General features: G+C 40.7%; 1 protein-coding gene across 2 annotated transcripts in view; it reads left to right on the top strand.

Annotated features, from left to right (window-relative positions):
- The window catches only part of MKKS (McKusick-Kaufman syndrome), an 18,255-nt gene extending 3,181 nt beyond the window's left edge, over positions 1–15,074 (top strand). Inside the window, exons 2-6 of one of the 2 annotated variants that reach the window (XM_019516235.1) lie at positions 1,026–1,257; positions 1,915–3,345; positions 7,527–7,702; positions 8,671–8,781; positions 11,903–15,074. In XM_019516235.1, coding sequence (XP_019371780.1) covers positions 2,355–3,345; positions 7,527–7,702; positions 8,671–8,781; positions 11,903–12,343 — 1,719 coding nt within the window. In that variant the 5' untranslated portion in view covers positions 1,026–1,257; positions 1,915–2,354 and the 3' untranslated portion in view covers positions 12,344–15,074. The remainder of the gene's footprint in view (positions 1–1,025; positions 1,258–1,914; positions 3,346–7,526; positions 7,703–8,670; positions 8,782–11,902) is intronic. The other variant, XM_019516236.1, reaches the window with a different exon arrangement.
- Positions 15,075–21,150: the final 6,076 nt, after the last annotated feature.

Below are 21,150 nucleotides of genomic sequence, written 5' to 3'. Positions count from 1 at the left end.
AGCACCTTTATCACACAGACATAATTTCATCTGTCACACCAGCACTGCCACCCAGTCCTGGGCCCAGCCCCACTTGTGCCCTGCGCAGATCTGGGTCACATGACCCCCCACTTCCCGTGCTATTCTGGGGTGTGCCCAACAGCAGGAGCCACCCACCCCAGCTGGGCAGCGCTTGCCCCTGCCCCAGCCCCAATCCCTCCCTCACCACAAGGGCCTTGATCTGTCCCCCAACATGTCCCTTCCCTCCCCACTCCCCTTCCACCACAACAGACTTACCAGCTGCACACAGCTCTCCATGAAGAAATGGGATTGGGATCGGACAACATGCCTCCTTAAAAATCGGCTGTCAGTATCGGCCCCCAAAATCTCTATCGGTGCACCCCTAATATTGACATGTATAATGCTAGACAGCTATAGGTCTGTGTGCATGTGTGTGTGTAAGACTTATGCCATGGTACCCAACCTTTTGGCCCCATGGGATGGACAAGCAGTTCAATTTTGGTCTGTGGCTTGGCCATGGGTCTGATCCCATTACATGGAGCTTGGAAATTTAGCTGTAGAAGAGCAGTGGCAGTGATCATCACTGTTGCTCCCCCACAACCAAATTGCCAGACCTATAAGGAGCCTTCAGGCCAGATCTGATACTGATAAAGTATTGTTTTTCATGATACACTTCTGCCAGTCTTGTAGTACACTAGTTTGCCACAGTACACCCTTTGGAAATTACAGGGATAAGCCATGGAGTAGGTGCTGTTTTTTTAAAGATTTGGCATGCCATAAATCTGAAGCAACTATAGCAATTACCATTTCATTTTAAGAGATCTGAATAGGTGTTATTTTTAAAGACTTTTTTTTTTTAAAGTTCATGAAGCAAGGCTTCCTTCTGTCACTGTGTTCTTAATCATTTGGCATGCTGCACTGCAATTAAAGTTGTTAATGTTCAGGTTTGGCTGTACTTTGCTATTACACTGGCTTGGGGAAAAAGCATTTCTGAATATATTTAAAATGATCAATTATCTTTGCAGAGGTAGAGGCAAGTATATTATGGGCCTAAAAACGATTTGGAAGAACTACAAAGTTTTGATTGTTATGGGACCAGGCCTTGTTCTGATACACTGGGGGTGGTCTAGCATCCAATCCAATCCTCTTTTCAAAATGAAGAGACAAGACTTGGACCAAGAACCTGGTACTGTGACACACGTGATGCAGCAGGACAGCAAAAATCAAGGAAAATAGGGGTACTGCAGTGTATGACAGGTGAGTTTCCTATCCAGCCAGAGCTAAAGCCCTTAATTTAATATAGTTTTGTCATATAAATTATACTTAACACAAATATAATCTTGTTCCAAATCACCTTTAGACTTTTTTTCAAACTGATTTATTTTTTTAAACTTGTTAACCCTATACTTACGTACCGAGTGGACCAAATAGCAAGGCATACAGATTGAGCAAATAAATTAATTAAAATGCCTATTTCCTTTATACACTGAAGTATTACCAACCATCTTCACCTCTGCTGTTACATCCATTTTACATCATTCTGTAGTCTCAAAACCTGTGGCTAAATCTTGCTGGACCGGAGAACTATTGGTCAGTTAAGCAACTTCTTTTCCTAAAGGTTTAAACAGAGGATTAAAATGGACAAAGAATAATAATTTTAAGCTTAAAAATAATCAACACTTTTAGATACAAAAAAGCTAGCTGAAAGGTGTAAATTAAAATGTTCAATTTACACCTTAATGCTTCATAGGCTGCAAGAAAGAAGTGCCTTACCTACCATGCTAATTTGCCTGATTATTGAATATTGGCATGGATATATTCTCTTAGATCCCAGGAAAAGCAGTTGAAGTTTCACTATACAATGTAGTTGCATAAAAATGATACTAATTAATATCCTTTTACTGTTTTTTGTAGATTATAATTGACTCTGAAATCCATAACCCCTTGTCAAAAGAAGAAATGAAAAGAACTAGCTGGCTCAGAAAGAACTGGTTGCTTGTGGCCGGACTGTCATTTCTAGGTGTCCATATTGGCACATACCTTATACAAAGAGTTGCAAAGAATTCTGTTAAATCAACCATGGGAATTAGACAAAAGAATCTTGATGAATGAAGTAATTTTCTGTAACAATCAGATACTAATATATCACTGTTATATCTAAGTGTTATTTGTTAAACTACGCACAGTTATGTGAACATCAGGGTCATTCTATACTGTAGTTCATTATGACAATTTGTGGCTGCAAAGAGTAAAAATGTACTTCTGTTGAGTTAAAAAATATAGCTCAATAGAGTCAAGTGAAAACGGAATAAATCTGTAATTTTGTTGTCCAGAATGAAAACGTTGTCTTGAAGATGTCTCGCATAGAAGCTAAAAAGCCTTCTTTGTGTACCAGTGCACCTTTAACTAAAGACATAGTGAGTCACTCTGTGTCTGTGTTAAGTGGAATACTAAAATCTTGCTATGGCCCTACAGGTAGGCTTAAACAGCTTCACAATGGTATGGGAGGCTATGTTCGCACAACTTCACAATCTTCTACCCTGCTTAGTGGCCTTTCTGCCACTCATCCGATATTGAAGGTTTTGACAGCTTCTGTACAGAATCACATATCACGCTTCAGTGACTGTGGCTTATTCACAGCCATTCTTTGCTGCAACCTGCTTGAAAATTTACAAAGAACAAAGTTACTGCCCTATACTATTGTTAAAATTAACAGACATCTTTTGAGCTTATGTACTGACTATCTCAAGTCTGAGGCCTGTGCTTGCCGAATATTGGTGGATTTTAATAGTGTTGAGACTCTTCTTTGTTTGGTACGTAGTGTATTGACAAGCAAACCTGCCTGCATGCTTAACAAAACAGAAGCAGATCATATTGGCATACTGGTTATAAAGGCTTTTTTGCTTACAGTGCCAAATAATGTAGAAACTAATGTTGCTCTAGGAAAGTGCATAATTATACCTGCGAAAAACAAGAGAGTTATGGATTCTACTGTGTTTCCTGGACTGCTTATAGAAATACCAGAACTTCACCTGGCAAGAACATTTCCTATTAGAAGAGTTTCTTCAAGCAATATTAAGATGGCACTCTTCTGCATTTCTCTGTCAGGAGATCATTCCAGTACTGGAGAAGGAACAGTGGTTGTCCATCATGGAGTTTCCCTAGAACTAGCCGAATTGGATCAATTACTGAATTTAGGAAAGCAGTTGGTTAATGACGAGGTAGGCCTTGTAGTATGCCAGAAAGTTATCCACCCATCCTTGAAGCAGTACCTCAAAGAGCACCATATCATCGCTGTAGACAGAGTTGGACTTTCTGTAATGGAGCCTTTGAGTCAAATGACAGGTAACAAATTACTTTTGTATGTGACTTCTATAATATTTGTTTCTTTCCTTTTGTGAAGGTCATGTCACACAAAGTAAGATATACAAGTTAGTCACAAAGTAATTTTTTTCTTAGCTAAATATTTAAAAATATTGAACATTAGGGCTGTGCAAAGCTTTGGTCGCTGATTCAAATCAGCCAGATTGGGTGGCCAAATCTCTTGAGTCCAAATTGAATCAGAAGACCCTTTAATCTCTCCAGATGGAATCAGAGCCCTCCAAATCGATTTGGACAGATTTGGAAAAATTCAGTGATTCAGACATAGACACAGCTTTAAATGTTTTTTTCTAAACACCTCAAGGTACCAGGCGGCCCATGAATGCTGAGATGCTGGGGCACATGGAGCATTCCAAACGAATGCAGGGGGGTCCCCAGCACGCTCAGCAGCAGACCCAAAAGTGGACCAGAAGCACTTCCAGGTCCACCAGGGAACATGCAGGAGGGCCCCCCCCAGCCCAGCAACTGGTGCCTTCTGGGTCTAGGGGGTACCCGGGGTCCCCGTGCAGCTGATCACTGAGCCGGGGGCCCCCGGTGCGCTCAGTGGCAGACCCGAAACTGGACTGGAAGAACTTCTGGGATTGCAGCTGAGCACGCAGGGGGCCCCCCATGCCCATGTGGGAAGCTCCACATGCCCCACCATTGCAGCATTCACGAGCCACGCCTGGTACCTTGAGGTATGTAGAAAAAACATTTAAAGCTGTGTCTATGGCCAAATCGCTGATTTTTTTCAAATCAGGATCGAATCTTCAGATTTGGATTCGGCCAAATCAAATCGGGGATAGTGATCCAAATCAACTAATTGAATCGCTATCCCTGATTCAGGACTAATCCAAATCGAATGTGGCCTGTTTTGCACACCCCTATTGAACATATGGCTGTTTTTTCAACATAAATCTCCATCAATGACCTTTTCCATTGATGATTGCATTCTAACATTGTAAAAGTCCTTAAGCTTATTATGTAAGCACCGTCACATAGCCTCCACCACTTCACTGTTTTCCTGTAAATATTACTCTTGTAGTCCTTCATCCTGTGGGCTGCAGGAAGGATAGGCTAACGAGACTTCCAAAGAATGTCATGGACTCTGATGTGCATGCAAGTGTTGTCATGCAGAAGTAAAACCTCTGTCAGGTTCTCTGTATGCAATATTTCGGTTTCTTCAGGGTTCTGACAGACCTCTGAGTTTACTGTGGCTCCCTTGCACAAGAAGTCAACCAGCACAACACCTTCTATGTCCATGGCTTGCTTCAAAGATAAAACATCGGAGGTGCTATTTTCTGTTTGACGCTCTTAATAATCTCACATAAAATGAAGATGATTGAATGTAGTACTTGTTACAATTTATGTACCATCAGCTTGTTAATCTTGAGCAGTTTATAACTCATTTACATTTTGGTGGAGTCAGTGTATAGAAATAAGTTGTTTCAATATCTGTTTCAAGGAAAGGATGCTGCTGCTCTCAAATATGTGGACATACAGTATAACCCAGGGATGTCCAATTCACCCTGGGCTCTATGCCTAATTCAGACTGCAGGGCTCTTCTTGGGCCATATCTCTAGGGCCAGCGGCAGCAGTAGATATGGCTGAAGTGAGCCAAGCAGTGGCCTGCTGGGCAGCAACAGGGTGCGCGAGTTTATGACAGTCACAGCCCTTGTTTGCCCTTCTGTCACTGACAGCTCTGTCCAGTGGGGCCTGGGGGCCCCGAATTCTGTGGCAGGCCTTGCCATCATTGGCCATGCCCTGAACTGCCAATAGCCCAGAAGACCAGATGAAATGCTTCACAGGTTAAGCCACCTTGTGGCCTGTATGACAACTCTAACACCTGTTTCATAAAGTGATTGCCATGTTTCTAGACAAGGACAGGAACCGATAGTTACAAGACAACACTCACTATACATACATATATATCATTGGAGACAAAGTGTTACATATTTTGTGTGTTCTAAATGAAAGTATAAGAAAAGATTTAATTTTGCCATATAACCTTTATAACTCAAAATGTATCATATAATAGAAACTATTTGCCATTTCTTGCATTACTTCTGCCAAGTAATGCTGTTAATAAAACATTACAGTTTCATTGCTCATGACACAAGACATATGCTACTCATTCCTGGACTAATGCCAGAAAGAAGCATAGCTGGTGGTGTCAATTGTGAAGAATGTTATGTGAAGTAGGCTAGAAATCAATGATGTATACCACTGAAAAATGGGCATATAATCTAAATATCCATATAGGATAGGATTCAAGACATTTTTGATGTTGAGATTTCAAGTAAAAAAATTTTGATTGCTAACTTTCTTTCATTTTGAGTTCAGCATTTCCATAGTATCTATTATGAAATCAGCTCTATGTAGAAATTATTTCACACACAGATCACTTAAAGCTGTTAGAAAATGATATGCTAATAGTGTGGAGGTGTGTGCATGTGAGAGTGGGAAAGAAGAAAGCTAAGAATCACAAGTGTAGGGTCCAACATCTCAGGACTTACTCCATCTAGACATGTTTTGGAACAATGCAGACTTTTTCCATGATCAGTTGGCTTTCGAAGTACTCCAAATCTGAAACAGAGATTGAAAAAATGATACCAGCACAGTCTCGATTCCTTCTGTTTCATTAATTATAAAAGATTTGTTCTTACTGCTCATTGAATTTTTAAGATTTCTGGTGTTGATTGCCTATTATGAAATGTTTTCAGCAACTACTAGCTATTTTCCTAATTAAAATGGGACATTTTCTTGAAATATCTTCTAAATCAATACATAGAACACTACTAAATACATGGTTTCTCTGTTATTTCCCTCTCGTGCTTTTGAGCTTAAAAATAAAACTTTAGGTTTCTTGCAACATTCAAATGTTTCCCCTTTGCTTACTGTTAGACAGACCCGAAAATCACAATGTCAACCTAGTGTTACCTTTTGCTGCTGATTAGGCCTTATTTCATGTTTTAGAGAATACTTTGCTTTCTTCATCAACCAAAACATGTAAGGGCTGCTGATGTACTCATTGCTAATATTTGGGCACCAGTCTCCAGGTTTTCTGCATTAAATTCTAAGCTCATTTAGGCTAGGCCAGATTTGGGCCAAATACTTGTAGGCAAAAGTCAGAATAGTAAGTGGTAAGACCTGTGTCTTGCATTATTTAAATCAAAATATCCTTTTTTACCCCAATATATTGTTTAAAAAATAATCAGTAGTATCCCAGCCTCCATAATTTGGTATCTTAGTTCATATGCATATGCTGTGACTTGTATTCCGTTTTTCTTTTAGCCTCTGTTGAAACCAGGTTATGTCTGGCAGTTCTCAAGATTTTCACTGAAGTTGATTCAGCTTCTTTACTCTCAGATTGATGTACTATAAGCAAAAAACTCTGAAACATGAAGTAATTGAGGGTTTTTTTAAGATCATGAAGTCTGTGACTTTCATAGTAAAGAGTATTAATAAGGAAAGCAATTTAAGTTATTTCTGCTTGGCAAAAAATTGATAGTAAACGAAGATTTGGGAAATTAGTTTCCCAGATACAAATTTGCTAAGGTCAAGTTAAGGTTAATAATATATTCATGGTTAAAATATTAATACCACATTTTAATGAAGTTTAGTATAACAGCTTTAAATCTGGCTCTGCCTGTCCTTCATCTGTATGGTAGAGATTCTGTTTGTTCCAGCATTTTAAACATAACTTTTAGCTGAAGAATAGTTGCTAGGCCCTACTAATCCTTCTGGTGACTAACTGATTGAAACCATTTTTTTCAAACATGTTAATAGCAATTTTTTGTGCTTAGTTGCACTAGTTATATATCTACAGATGCTGTTTACTGCCCTAAGAGAGAGATCCATGGTACTTATGATTATGAACGAAGATTGTTTTTAAACTCTTGACTACTCTGAATACTAAAATTATATCTTTTATAATGACCTACCACTAGACCCTGCATTTGCAAGAGACTGTACAGGTTTCTGTTTGCATGACTTGCATTACAGTTTGAAAATTAACATGAAGCTGTCTTGAAAAGGATTTGGTTGGGGTTTTTTTTAAGTGTTAAGTACAAACATTGAGGTCCATGTTGTACAAAGCACATTAGACAGCTTTTCTGATGATAGGATAATAATACTTGCTATTCTGTCTTTTCTTAATTGAACAGGTTCAAAGCCTATAGCTGCCATACATTCTTTGTCTCCTAGTTGTTATGGCAGTCTGAAGGATCTGCGTACTGAGAATTTTGTTTCAAAACGTTTCTTGCATCTAATTCCTAATGATACCCTTGTCTGCAGCTTGATACTCTGTAACAGAAATGAAACAGCATGGGATGAACTAAAGGTGGGTAAAGTACTCAAAGTATCTAATAGAAACATACTATTCTGTGGGGGAGAAATGGGAGGAATGTTTTATTAGTAATTTTAGTCTCTAAAAACAAGACTTCCTTGATCACCTGCCCATCTCAGTAAATATGCAGAGGCAGCTTTTTGCCATATAATTTTGTACTTAAATGTTATTTCTAACCCTCTTGAGGCTGCCACTAGCAAGAAATGTAGGGTTTTGGTTTATATTATTTCAGCTGCCTGAGAGGAGAGGTTCAAGATCACCCTTAACCCTTCACTTGGCAACGCAATACCACTGAGTACTTAAGTCAGTGGTACCCAACCTTTCAGCCCCATAGGCCAGATCCTGCACGGGGTTGGTGTGTGGGGTTGGTTCACGGGTGCGATCCTATGTGCCTGAATTCGAACACTCACTAACCCGGACCCATGCGTCCATATCTAACCACATACTGGCAGTCTGGAGCACAGCGCCATATCATCTGGCCCATGCTGCCAGTGCTCCTCGGCCACCAAATTTCCGGACATTCAGTATTGAGTGTAGGGCAGAGAACACAGCTCCATGAGCTGGATCTAGCCCAGGGGCTTGGGGTTGACCACCCTTGACCTAGATGACTCAATTATGGCTCTACACTAAAAATGACTTCAAAGATGATCTAGTTACTAATTAGTAAATAGCTTTGATTAAGGAAAAGATGGAACAGAATCAAGCTCTCTCTTAGCTGTGCTCTGCAGTGCTAACAGTGGATAGCAAAAGCTTGCTTTTGTAGGCAAGCAGGTATGATTCTGAAATTACTCAGAGCAGCTGTTGAATAAGCAAGTGCCACCTCTACATTCATATTTAGAGAAGAACTCCGCTTTAAAATTCTATCTCCAAAGTTACTTAAATTTTTCTTATAATGTTTTTTAAAACAGCTTTTTTTCTTTTCATGATATCATATGTAATGACAAATTTATCTTGCTCTTCAGGTTGCCTGTCAAACCGCAGAACACATCTTACAGTTAACAGTCAAGCAACCTTTGGCACTGTTAGGAGGTGGCTGTACAGAAACTCATTTGGCCTCATATGTAAAATATGAGGTATGTAAGGCCTTGTGAGATTATTTAACATTGCTTAATATAGTTTCTAGGGTCGGAAAGGACCTGAACAGATCATCAGGTCCAACCCTCTGCTCAGGGCAGGAACGAGTGCTGGGATCATAATATCCTAGCCAGATATCTATCCAACCCCTCTTGAAGACCCCCAAGCTAGGGGAGAGTACCACCTCCCTTGGGAGCCCATTCCAGAGCCTTGCAGCCCTAACTGTAAAATAATGTCTCCTGATACCAAGCCTGAACCTGCTGTCAATCAATTTGTTTCTCTTATTCCTTGTTATCCCAGGTGGTGCCTGGGGGAACAGTGTCTCACCTATTTTCCGCTGTTCCCCCCTGGTGAGTTTATAGACGGCCACCAGATCCCCTCTCAGTCTTCTCTTATGGAGGTTGAATAGATTCAGGCCCTTCAGTCTACCTTCATAGGGCCTGGCCTGCTGCCCCCTGACCATGCGAGGGGCTCTCCTCTGAACCCTCTCAAGGTTAGCCACATCCCTCTTGAAGTGCAGCACCCAAAACTGGACACAGTACTCCAACTGCAGCCTGACCAGCGCCACATAGAGGGAAAGGATCACCTCCCTGGACCTACTTGTGATGCATCTGTAGATGCACGACAGGGTGTGGTTAGCTTTACTGACTGCTTCCTCACATTGGCAGTTCATGTCCATCCTGGAGACAACAATGACTCCAAGATCCCTTTCTGCCATGATGTTGACCAGAAGGGTATTCCCTAGCCTATAGGTGTGCTCCTGGTTCCTTCTCCCTAGATGCGGTACCCTGCACGTGTCTGTGTTGAATTCCATCCTATTCTCATCTGACCACCTCTGTAACCTGTCTAGATCTAGCTGAATTCTGTCCCTCCCCTCCAGTGTGCCACTTCTCCCCACATCTTTGCATCATCAGCAAATTTGCACAGCGTGCTTTCCACACCTACCTCCAAGTTGCTGATAAAAGATGTTGAATAGCACAGGCTCAAGGACCGAGCCCTGGGGAACTCCACTGCCCACATCCCTCCAGGTCGAAAATGACTTGTCCACCACCACCACTGTCTGGGTGCTACCATCGAGCCAACTTGCCCATCTGACTGTGTAGGCATAAGTACCACAGTTGCATGGTTTTTTTGTGAGAATGGAGTGAGAAACGGTATCAAAGGCCTTCTTGACGTCCAGGTAGACGACATCCACCTCAATGCCCGCATCCAAGGACTTTGTGACCTGGTCGTAAAAGGAAACAAGGTTAGTCAGGCAGGATCTGCCCACAGTGAACCTGTGTTGGTTGCCCCTGAGCATTACCTCCCATACTGGGCCCTGGCAGATGTGCTCCTTGATAATTTTCTCAAAGGTCTTCCCAAGGACCAAGGTGAGACTGATTGGCCTATAGTTACCCAGGTCCTCCTTTCTCCCTTTCTTGTAAATGAGGACTGCATTGGCCCTTTTCCAGTCCTCTGGGACCTGGCCCAAGCACCACGAGCACTCATACAGCCATGCCAGAGGCCCTGCTATGGCCTCCACCAATTCCCTCAGTACCTTCAGATGAAGAGCATCCAGACCTGCTGATTTAAACATGTCCAGCCCCTCCAGGAGTTCCCTAACTAGATTGTCCCTGACCCTAAGCATGGTGTTGTCTCCCCTGAGTCTGTCTGTAATCCTAGTGGGGGAGTTGTCCCAGTCCCTGCTCAGAGATATGGAGTCAAAGAACTTATTGAAGAGATTAGCTTTTTCCTTTGCTGCAATCACCATATTGCCAAGCCTGTCCTGTAGAGGCCCTATGTTACTTGGTGCCTCTTTCTTACTCCCTATGCTTTTGAAAAAGGACTTTTTGTTACCCATGATTCTGGTCTCCAGCCCTAGTTCCATCTCTGCGTTGGCCTTCCTAACTGCCTCCCTGCAATCACAAGCAGTGGAGGTGTAATCCTCCTTGGTAATAGCCCCTTGCCTCCACTGATTGTATGCCACCTTTTTTGCCCTTAGGCCCTCCTGGATGCCTTTACTGAGCCATATATTTAAGGCAAGCTAGTTTTTGTAGAGTTGAAATACCTCACTTGTCTTTAGCAGGTTAACTTAATACAAAGTATTACCTCTTACTCTCCAAAGAATGACATATATAAAATGAAATTTTAGGATATCCAGAGGATATGCTGATATATACCGGCCTCAGGATGTTTTCCATGTGGATTTTATTCTACTGTATTTGTACACTTAACATCCCTTCAGCTTTTATTTATTGTAACTATTGTTCTTTCATTGTATTCTTGTCATTCATTTTATTGAAAAAAAAAAAAAAAACCTATGTAGAATTGTTGTCTTGAACATTAATAAGAGGAGACTTCTTTGGTTTTGAATGGAATTGTTTGAAACCTTTTGTTACTTGAATTATGCTGTCATGTTAACTTTTTTTATTAATGAAAAGGGTTAACAATGGACCATGTACAAAACTACTGTCTGGTGGTGGGAAAACTAACGCATGCACACAATAAGTACTGTTTTTACTCACATACCACACAACTTTTCCCCCCAAAATCAACCCCCCCTCCATAACTGGGGTGCATGTCTTAAGTGGCCCAGCTGATTTTTTGCCCAGAATAGAAGCACCCTGCTTTGATTCCTGCTCCTCAGTGTAGCAGCAGTAGCATTACTATTCAGGAAGCTGAGGGAATCAGTTGACTTGTTGGTTTATTGTACTTTACAAGTGTTAATGATTGCCTTTCTTTTTGAATGGTCTTGATGTTGCACTTATCAAGCTAACCTTTCTTAAGGTGATTTTGACAGCTGTTCCTGGTCTCTCCTCCCATTTCACAGCTTTGGAGACTCTTTAGGTCTTTTCAGCATCAAAAATCTACCCACAGAGATCAGTTTTCAGCCACATCTAGGGTTTCAGCTTTTAGTTGCACAGAAAAGGGAGTATGAATTACCTGAAGATTAGGTGCCTCTGCAGCCATCACTCTGGAAAAATATTTTTTCTTCATTCTGCCTTCCCAAAAATCTTGGGGTGTTTCTTTTTGGGGGACATGTTATATGTGAGAAAATAAAGTATTTACTAGTTTTTCACCTGATTAGGTGAAATATTTTTACAGTTATCTAATGGCAGTTTTCATTTATTTTTCTTTCAGGTTTTTAACCTTCCCACTAGTACTTTCAAAGCTCTGGATTGTTCTCAGACGCAATACCAATTGGTTGCTGATGCTTTTTGCCATTCGTTAGAGTCCATAGCTTGCTGTCTGGAGCATGATAATGGTGAAATTCTTACTGATGCAGTATATGGACACTTTTGGTCTATTCCATCAGGTTTTCCTTCTGATGCTAGGTGGTCAGATTTAGTTTCAAAATGTGGTTGTGGGATTCACAGCAACCAGCAGAAGCTCAAATGGATGGTTTTACGAAACCAGCATAGCCCCTTTACTCCACAGAGCTGCTGCAAAGACCCTTGTGGAAAGTCCCCTGACCTTCGGGCATTGGACTGTTTTGCTGCAAAATGCAATGGTCTGCAAGTAGCAGTGGAAACGGCCAATCTCATTTTGGACCTGTCATATATAATTGAAGATCAAAATTAGTTCAGTTTGCATGTGTATTACTGGGGGAAAAGCAGCATATTTATTTGGACATTTCAAGAGCAGAATTGTACATGACATATGAAGAGACTATTAGGCATGGTCAGAGTATCTTCTGGTCTCCTTGCCCAGATAGGCTTAGCCTACCCCTCTTCTCTTATTTGATTTTATACAGACTCAGTCCCCACCCCAACCCTTCTCCTAATAATCTTCTCCATTCATTCCTTTCCCAAGCCAATTCCAGTCCAACCTCACCCTATTCCTGCAGCTCCCGGTCTCTATTCCAGTCCAACTTTTTTATCCAATCTGCATATGAATCATGTGCCTTCTTGCTCTGTGTTAATTGGCTACAAGCATGGAAAGAAGAGTCATTAAGAGCATAGGAATGACAGTTTCCCTATTCTCTGTTCCAGTGCTTGAGATGCAAGTTCAGGAAAAGTGCTGCTGAGCTTCTGTAGCCCTAGGTTTGAGTCTTATGATAGATGGAATCTACATGGGCTAGTTGCAAAGTCCTAATTAGTCTCTACAGAGCATGTGAAGTCATTACATTTATAGCCATATAAGTTGGCAAAATGTAGATAGGCTTTCTTGAAAGTAGCAAGAGAAACGGGCATGTTTCTTGGAAACATGTTTGACACTAACCACCCTGCCAAATTTTAAAGCTTGTGGGGGTGCGGGGAGAACTAAAGTCTACCAGTTAAATAGTTCTAAAATTTTGAATATGGCAAACCAGTGTCTTTTTCCCTACTTTGATTCCCAGAGGCTCTGATGCTAAATAATTTTGACTAAAATTTTCCAATGAAGTCAGACACCAGTAGACACTTAACATCTTGGTCTCAAAGTTTTCATGCTATTTGGAAAAGCACTTGAAAATAGGATCTTGTAATGGGAAGTGCTAAGCACTCATAATAATTGACGGCACTATCAGTTTTGCCTCTAATAAATACTAAGCCTATAACAAATTTAAAGAACACTTCTATAGCCACTTCAAAGCATTTCATCCCCTGTAATACAACAATGGGTTCTTGAAAAAATGGGTTAGAAATCAGAACTATATGCCAGATACTGCTTGTGCTACATCCGATATGCAGAATGTTATATCAAATGGCAAATATTAAAACATCACAACTGACTGTAATTCAGGAGTCAGTACTTTTTCTGTCATATGCTGGGATTGCCCTAGATATCAGATCTTTTCAAACACAGTTAATAACATGGTTTCTGTAGTAAATAATGCTTTACTTGAGTTAGTTAATGAACATTTACCCACAAAGATTGCTTCTTGCTCATACCCACTAAAATCATTATTTTGTGCAGTTGGTAAGATGAGAGAGAGGTTTGTTATAGAAAATGGTATTCATTTGTAATGTGGAATAATACTTTTCTCCTTTTTACTACATTTACTGAATCTGATATATGAGCAGGTAAACCATCACTACAATTATCCACTGTATCATTTTCATTTCTTGTATAAGACACTTAATAGTTGGAAACATTATTATATATATTTGTTCTACTCCTGTAGGTAAAGTTTCAAAGTTGTTTAGGATTTAAACTATGGAGCTTCGATTAATAACAGTAATAATAAACTGGATGGTTAGTATTTATTCATTTATTTAGCACAGTACAGTAAAAAAAACAAAAAACAATCACACAACATCTTCCTGTTTTCTTATACTGATCACTTTGACATTGCCACAGACCCTGGTTCTATTTTTATTAGCTGGGGAAGACTGTTTTGGAGTTTAGCTAGGATATGTTGTCTATTTTTTATATAGAGTTCTACTGGCTAATGTAGCATTTGACTTTGATCTGGGAATATTCTGCTCCCTAAACAGAAAATTTCAGTGTATTTTTTGCATTAATCCCATTTAAAGATCATGAAGCTGATATTTCTCTTCAGGTATGTGGGTAGGTGGAAAAGTAGAAGTTATTTTGTGCACGTGGAAATGGGGGACAGCACTTTCATGTAATAAGGTCACTGCTTAGCTAGTATAAACTGTCTAAGTTCCAGGGGCATTGGATATTTCTCACTAGGGGAGGATTTTCTCCTATATTCCTTCCAAATCTACCCTCCTTTACACACAGCAATATGACTGAGAGGTCATGTTTTTAATGTTACTCCAGCAGTATGGCTCAGATACTGGCCATACACCCAATGGAGAGGGAAATAGCAGAGCATGAAAAAGCCATCTGCTGTGTGATTGTGGTGGGAAATTTACTACATTAAGGATTGCTTCTCGCAGAGCCCCAGTCTCTGCAACTCAAAGCTTTCAGCTGTGCAATGTATCATCATCTAGAAAGAGGCTGAACTGGAAAAACAACAAACATATATTTTTTTTTAATTCTCTCACCTTCTGCAGTTATTTCTGTGAAGGGGACTCTGTTAGGGAGCAGAAAAAAAGGTACAAGAAAATAATACTGTGCTATAAATGAGCTTTGAATTATTCATGTAGATAAATTGGGTTATTTCTGAAAAGAATACTGGAACCTCTGAAAAATATTCACCTAGCCATTTCAAAAAAGGTTCTATCTGGAAGCAGTACGGAGCCAAATAACGCTGCCAAAGATTATCTAAAAAAAAAAAAAAAAAAAACCAAGTGTCCAGATTTTGTTTGTGATAAAGTACACGTTATGCTAGCTTTCCCTTCCGATTTTCTTTTCCAACACCACTCTTTCAAATCGCTGTTGTGCAGTGTTGTCACGACTGGAAATAAATTGTCTTGAACAACTCGGCTTTGTCTCCATGTTACTTCCAGTTATAAAATTAAAATTGTATCTTACTCCTTGTATGCCAAATCCAACAATGTAGAAACTGCCTCTTCACATCCGACTGAACACGATTTCTAGGTATGAAGCTGCTCTGCTGACATATTTGTCATCTTGGAAGTACAGGCTTGTTAAGAGGAACCGTGTCAAACTAGCCAATAGGATACATGAGATGGGGTAGGTCTTAAATGCTGCCTCTGCAGAGTAGATGCCTGACTCAGCATGCATAGCACAGAATCCTCCCCCAAGGATAAATGCCTATAATCATTCTCTCAGAGCTGAGCAAGACTCTCCTTTAAAGAAATTGCTACAAAAAGTGTAGATGCTCCCCTCTTACTGAATAGCCTAACCTTAGAGCACTCACCAAGATGCAAAAGACCCAGGGTTAGTTTTGCCTGGGGTTTCAAATCTACCATTTCCACCTGCCAGGGGAGTGCCCCAACTGCCAAGCTATTCCATGTTGGGCCACTCCTCACCTCTCCTGCTGCATCTGTGCTATGGTGCACATAAAAAAAAAAAAAAGGATAGTTAATTGTACTAAAGACAGGGATTATGACTGTAGCTCAGTGATTAGAACATACAACAGGATGGGGTGATGATCCCTATTTCTGTAATTTTATTTAAAAATGTATAATCAGACTTTGGTAATTTTTAGGCCAAAGAGGAATGTGGCTAGTAGGTCTAGGGAGAACCCCAGAGTGAGGCAATACCTGAGCCCTAAATGATAGGCTCTTGAAGCCTATTGCAGAACCAAGTATGGAAGAGAAGTCTGTAATGCACAATACCACACTACTTGCTTTCCTTTGACAGTCTTCTCCGCTGACAAGAATCTCATTTTTTGGTCAGTAAAAGACAGTATTGCATTGCAAAAATGTGGGATGAGTTTCATGCATTTCTAGTAAGCTTGAATATGCTCTAACAATATAAGAACTGAAGTTAAAGGGGTTGGTGGGATAAGACCCTTCCTTATTCTGTTTTTGCAATATTACGTTTCTGGTGGCTTTGTTCTCCATTCAGATAAGAAAAATATTAATTGAGTTCAGCACAGAATGTACATATTATCAATTACAATTTCTGCAACATTACTAGAGCCTTACCCATTCAAACAGGCTATTGTATCTGAGTGACACGGTGTGTACCACCCTTACCTTTAACTTCATAAGTAAAAAGACTTTCATTAGCAAATGCAGGTAAATACTTCCCTTTTTAAATTGTGTTCAGAGGATCCTTTCAGCATATATTCTGTATGTTTTCTGACTCTAAATTGCTACAGTAGGACATTCAGTCCACATAATGAATTTCCTTTACCAAATGCTTAAAATTCCTCTTGAAGTAAATTCATGGAGAAATGGAAGACTTAAAAAAGAATCACAGACTGTGTTGGGAAATAAGAGGAGTTATGTACAGTAGAGCTTGATTGTATTGCACAGTAAACAAGGCAGTTTATCAATAATGAAGTTTTGAACACCACCTTAAGCAAAGCTTCAAAATAAAATGTCCCATTTACTATTCAATTCATTTCTTGACTGCACATGCCTTTTTGATAAAGTAAAGCTTTAAGCTACTGTGCCTTGGTTTGATCTTTAAATAACACTGCAGACTGAATGACAGAAACCTCTTTTTCTTTGCTTATGTACAGCTTCCATCTAAGATGAAAAAAGTCATAGTCCTCAGTTATATTCATTTTCTCTTACTCCTCCATTTGCTGGTCACGTGAAGCAAGCTGTTTTCAGAAGTCATTGCTATAGATTAATTTTTAGTTACTCATGGACGAATCTGCCAGTTTGCCTCCTGGTCTTTTTGATTTGTATTTTGTGTATGCTTATACTGAATACACATGATGAGATTCTGCTTTGTGCAATTCAAATTTGAAACCCATAATTAAACATAGAACTTTCCAGCCTTTGATTCTGTAGTTTTGTTAATTAGGAGCATGAGTAAATAGAAGGGCTGTGCAAAGCTTTGGCTGCTGAAGGAGATTTGGCTCGATTTGGCGGCTGAATCCAAATAGAATTGGGAGACCAATAAAAGGTCCAAATCGATTCGGAAAGAGCCAGGAGCTGGGGCCGAGTGAGGCAGCCATTGATGGGGCTGGGAGAGTGGGCGGGGGATGGGGCCTGTTTGATTCAGAGATTCGGCTGAAATGATTCAGGACAGTGATTCAAATCACTAAATAAAATTACTGTCCCCCAAATTGGCCGAATCCAAAGCAAATACTAGCCACTTCACACAGGCCTAGTAAATAGTATCTTTATCATTTTTGTGAAAAATTAGCAAAGGATGACATACAGATAAAATTACTAATGTTCAAACCTTTTTTAGCTTTTGAAGCAATGATTTCACTTCTTGAAAATGTCAAATGGAAATTTGCAAAGATTAAATTAGTTGGGTTAAGATAGAGTCTGTTAAGTTATGTGGCAGCAGAGATCATTTTCATCTCATTATCTTACAGTATACCAAGCAAGCTATGAAAACATCAAGGATAATTGAACCAAATGATGGTGTATATCTTAGTGCATAGAAAAACTCCTGGTAATACCTCAGTTAATAATGAGCCTGTAACATATATAGCTCCAGAAGTAGTGTTTTAATTTCTTTAATAACAGCTTGCCATCCAGTCCAAGAATGTCAAGTTTAATGAGTACTTCTGTTAACAGAAAATTAAAGCAATAGTGTATATATTTTAAGTAGAAACTGTTGCTGATGACTTTGTTTGTCTTGCTACTAAAAGATCCATTTAGAGTCACTGCAAAGTAAATTAAGTATTTTGATTTTTTTGGACTTTTTGCCATTGATTTTCTTTCTTTTAGAAAATCATAAGTTAGAAGAGTATACCTAGAGCCTGTAGCAGGATCTGGAGAAATAGCTGCCTAATATTTTTCAGCTCTAAAATTTCAGCAGGAATTAAATAGAAACTTTTCTGGTGTGGGAAAAAATCCTTATTTGATTTAACTTTCCTTGCCCCCTGAAAAAAATCACTTTAATTGTCCTAACTTTGAATATTTTAAGTCTACATAATGAACAAGTAGTAATCTTTTAATAATAATGGAGGCTTATTTTCCAGTACTTCACTACAAAGAAGGACGATCTTGGGGTTGGAGAGTTGCATGGGTTTAAGTCCCTGCTTTGCCCTTAACATTCTGTGCATCACTGGGCAAATTACCTATGCTCTCCATTCCTCATTTTCCCATCCATAAAATGGGCATGATACCTCTTCCCCATTTCACAGACTTGTTGTGAAAATTAATACAAATTGTGAAACACTCGCATTTTTTAGATAAAGGAGGCTGTATAAGCGAAGTAGATTGGCGATGCATGATAATTTTATGGATCTTGAAATGAGTTTTTGTTTTGTTTTGGTTGTTTCTGATGTACATTAAATGAAGCGTGACTTGTAACTGTCTACTGCACAGTACTATGATCTGTCATTTTTCTCTCTCCCTTGTTATCTTTAAAGGAAGAAGAAATGCCATTAAGAAACTTAAAAGTACTTCAGAAGAATCCCAAATGACTATTGAATTAATAGTCTGCATATACATTACAGTATAAATTTATAAGTGCATGACCATTATTTACCATTGTTTCCTCTAGACTCCCATCTCATTTACTTCAGGCTGGGCAGTGTACAATGAATTATGAGCATTCAGTAGTTCCATGCCTTATTTTGGGGTAATTTTTTTTTTAATATATTAAAAAAGTAAAGAGTAAATTCATGAAATTACTGCACTCAGTCCAAATTTACATTGGAATAACTTTGGCCAATTCAGCTGCACTGAGTTATACCAGTTGGGAATCTAGCCTAATTCTGTCAGTAGGATATTTCCTCTCTGAGGCATTTGGTTATCTTTACATTTAATAGCTATGCTAATTTTAGCTCTCCCTAGCTTGAGAGAGAATTCAGAGTTGCCAAAATCTACAAGGAAAGTTATTTCCAAACAGCTAAACCCAAACACAGAGTATGTAAAACCAACCCCCCTGCCCCCAAATTAAATTTTAAATTGTTTGTGCCCTTCATTTGCTGTGCTGAATAGAATACCATAGCCTTTGTCATGTTTTCACCTGTGAAGTGACTCAGCCAAGTACTACAGTGTGCTTCAGTCTCAGCAAAGTCCACCCATTAAGTCAACAATGTCATTTTTTTTACAGTAGTTCTCTTTATTGCTCTAAAATCAAGCTACAAATATAAACTCTATTTGTAGTCCAAGAAGACTGCCTGCAACCGTGCTGGCAATCTATGGAGACAAACTATGCAAGAGTTTAGCAGCTAATGTTAAAGTGTTTTACTTGTTTCACCAATTGGAGTATCTTTAACTAGCACCAATTCAAATTATTTGAATACAGTGTAGCAGGCTCACCTTTCAGAGCTTGGGTTGAGTCCCAGGCTTGAGATCCTGCTGTTTTGATTGGTGGAGCCCATCCACCAATCAGGAGGCAGCAAGAGAAATAAAGTCATGCCCCTTTCCTGAGAGGAAGGGGAGAAGAGGTTCCCTGGATCTGATTGAAGACTATAAACCGTCAGGTCTGGAGGACTTCAGGGCTGGAGTGTATAAAAGGAGCTGCGTGCCTAGCACAAGGGGCAGATGCAGTGAGGGACTCAAGAAGAGTGGAGCCAAGAAAAGCTGGGGAGCTCTCCTCCAGTGGGCAATAGACCCAAGGCTCCTGAAGCTGCCACTGGAGGAGCAGCCTTGGGAGCCGTGTGAGACTGCTTGGGCTGTTGACGGTGCACAGAGACCGTGCGCAGACCCTGCTCTGGTGGCGGTGTGAAACTGCTTGGGCCCATCATGGTGTCCAGCTTGGTGCACAGAGCCCAGGCTTTGGGAGCCGCAAGTGGCAGCTTCAGCCTCCAACCCCGACAGGGCCTCGGGCAGCAGTGAGGCGGCTCAGGCCCTACCATCCAACAAGCGGCCAGGTCCCATGGTGTGCAGGGCAGCGTATGGGTCTGAGCCTTGGGAGTCAGGGAGCAGTGGAGGGTGCTTGGGTTACCCACCTGGCGTGAGGACAGCTGACCAGAGCCTGAAGGGCCCAGCCTGTGCTAAGAGAGCCCTCAGTACCAAGCCAGGGCATAGGGAAATGGTAGTACTGCAGGGTGAGGCTCAGGAGCCAGCAGCAGTGCTGCAGCAGCTGTAAAGAGCTGAATCCTCAGTGCCCAGAGCTGGGCACAGGGTGGAGAGGAGCTCAGAAGCATGGGAGAGACCTGGAGAGGTGCTCCAGCAGAGGAGACCCCATCGAGCTGTGCCCTGACCACTGTCCCCTGGGGGAGTGTGAGTCATTGGGCCCTTGGGTCCCAGAGGGGAAAGACATTTAGGGTAGACAAACCCAGAGAAGGGGCTGGGTGAGCAACCCCCCCTCCGCCTAGTCAAGGCCCTAAGGGGAGGGGCCCCTGGTGCTTCCTGGACACCCCCAAGGGACCCCATTGGAAAGAGGACTATCTCTTAACATGGGTCAGGGACTATATTAAGGAATTGATGTTATTAAGATGGTTCATGTTTGTGCCTTATATTGTGTAATGTTGTATTGTGATTTAGGTTCCTGTTCTGTGTGTGAATAAATAAATACTTAGTTTTATGTATATTATAATTTAATAAATTGTATATAGTTAAAAATGTTGGGCTTGGGTTAACTCTATAGAGGAAAGAGGGATCTGCTTGAAATTCTGGCATCCCTTTCACAGCACCCTCTCCTGCCTACCCATCCCATTCAGTTGAGAATAGGGCATACCCTTGGGTGAACCTGGGTTACAACAGTAATGCCAACTCTCACGGGGGGGGGGGGCAGAGGAAAGTCATGAGACTCCTGATTTGCAACTCAAGTTAACTCTGACTCATGGTCTCCTGATAGAAGAGAAAATCCTGAAATTTGATCTCTCTGGCACATGTATAGAGCACCAAGCTGATAAGTCTGTGGAAGGGAAGGGGGGAGAGAAGGAGGGAATGGGGCAGGGGTTGGGGTGAACAGGGCCAGGGTGAGTCATGTAATAGAGCGGTAGGCGGCTGTCTCTGTGCATGTCTGCCCCTCACTCCCAAGCCACAGCCTCTCCCCCC

Source organism: Gavialis gangeticus, unplaced genomic scaffold, assembly GCF_001723915.1.
Source record: "Gavialis gangeticus isolate Ggan-Ray unplaced genomic scaffold, GavGan_comp1, whole genome shotgun sequence".
Classification (NCBI taxonomy): domain Eukaryota; kingdom Metazoa; phylum Chordata; order Crocodylia; family Gavialidae; genus Gavialis; species Gavialis gangeticus.
Note: the sequence above shows the minus strand (reverse complement) of the source record. Positions and strands in the feature narration are given on the sequence as shown.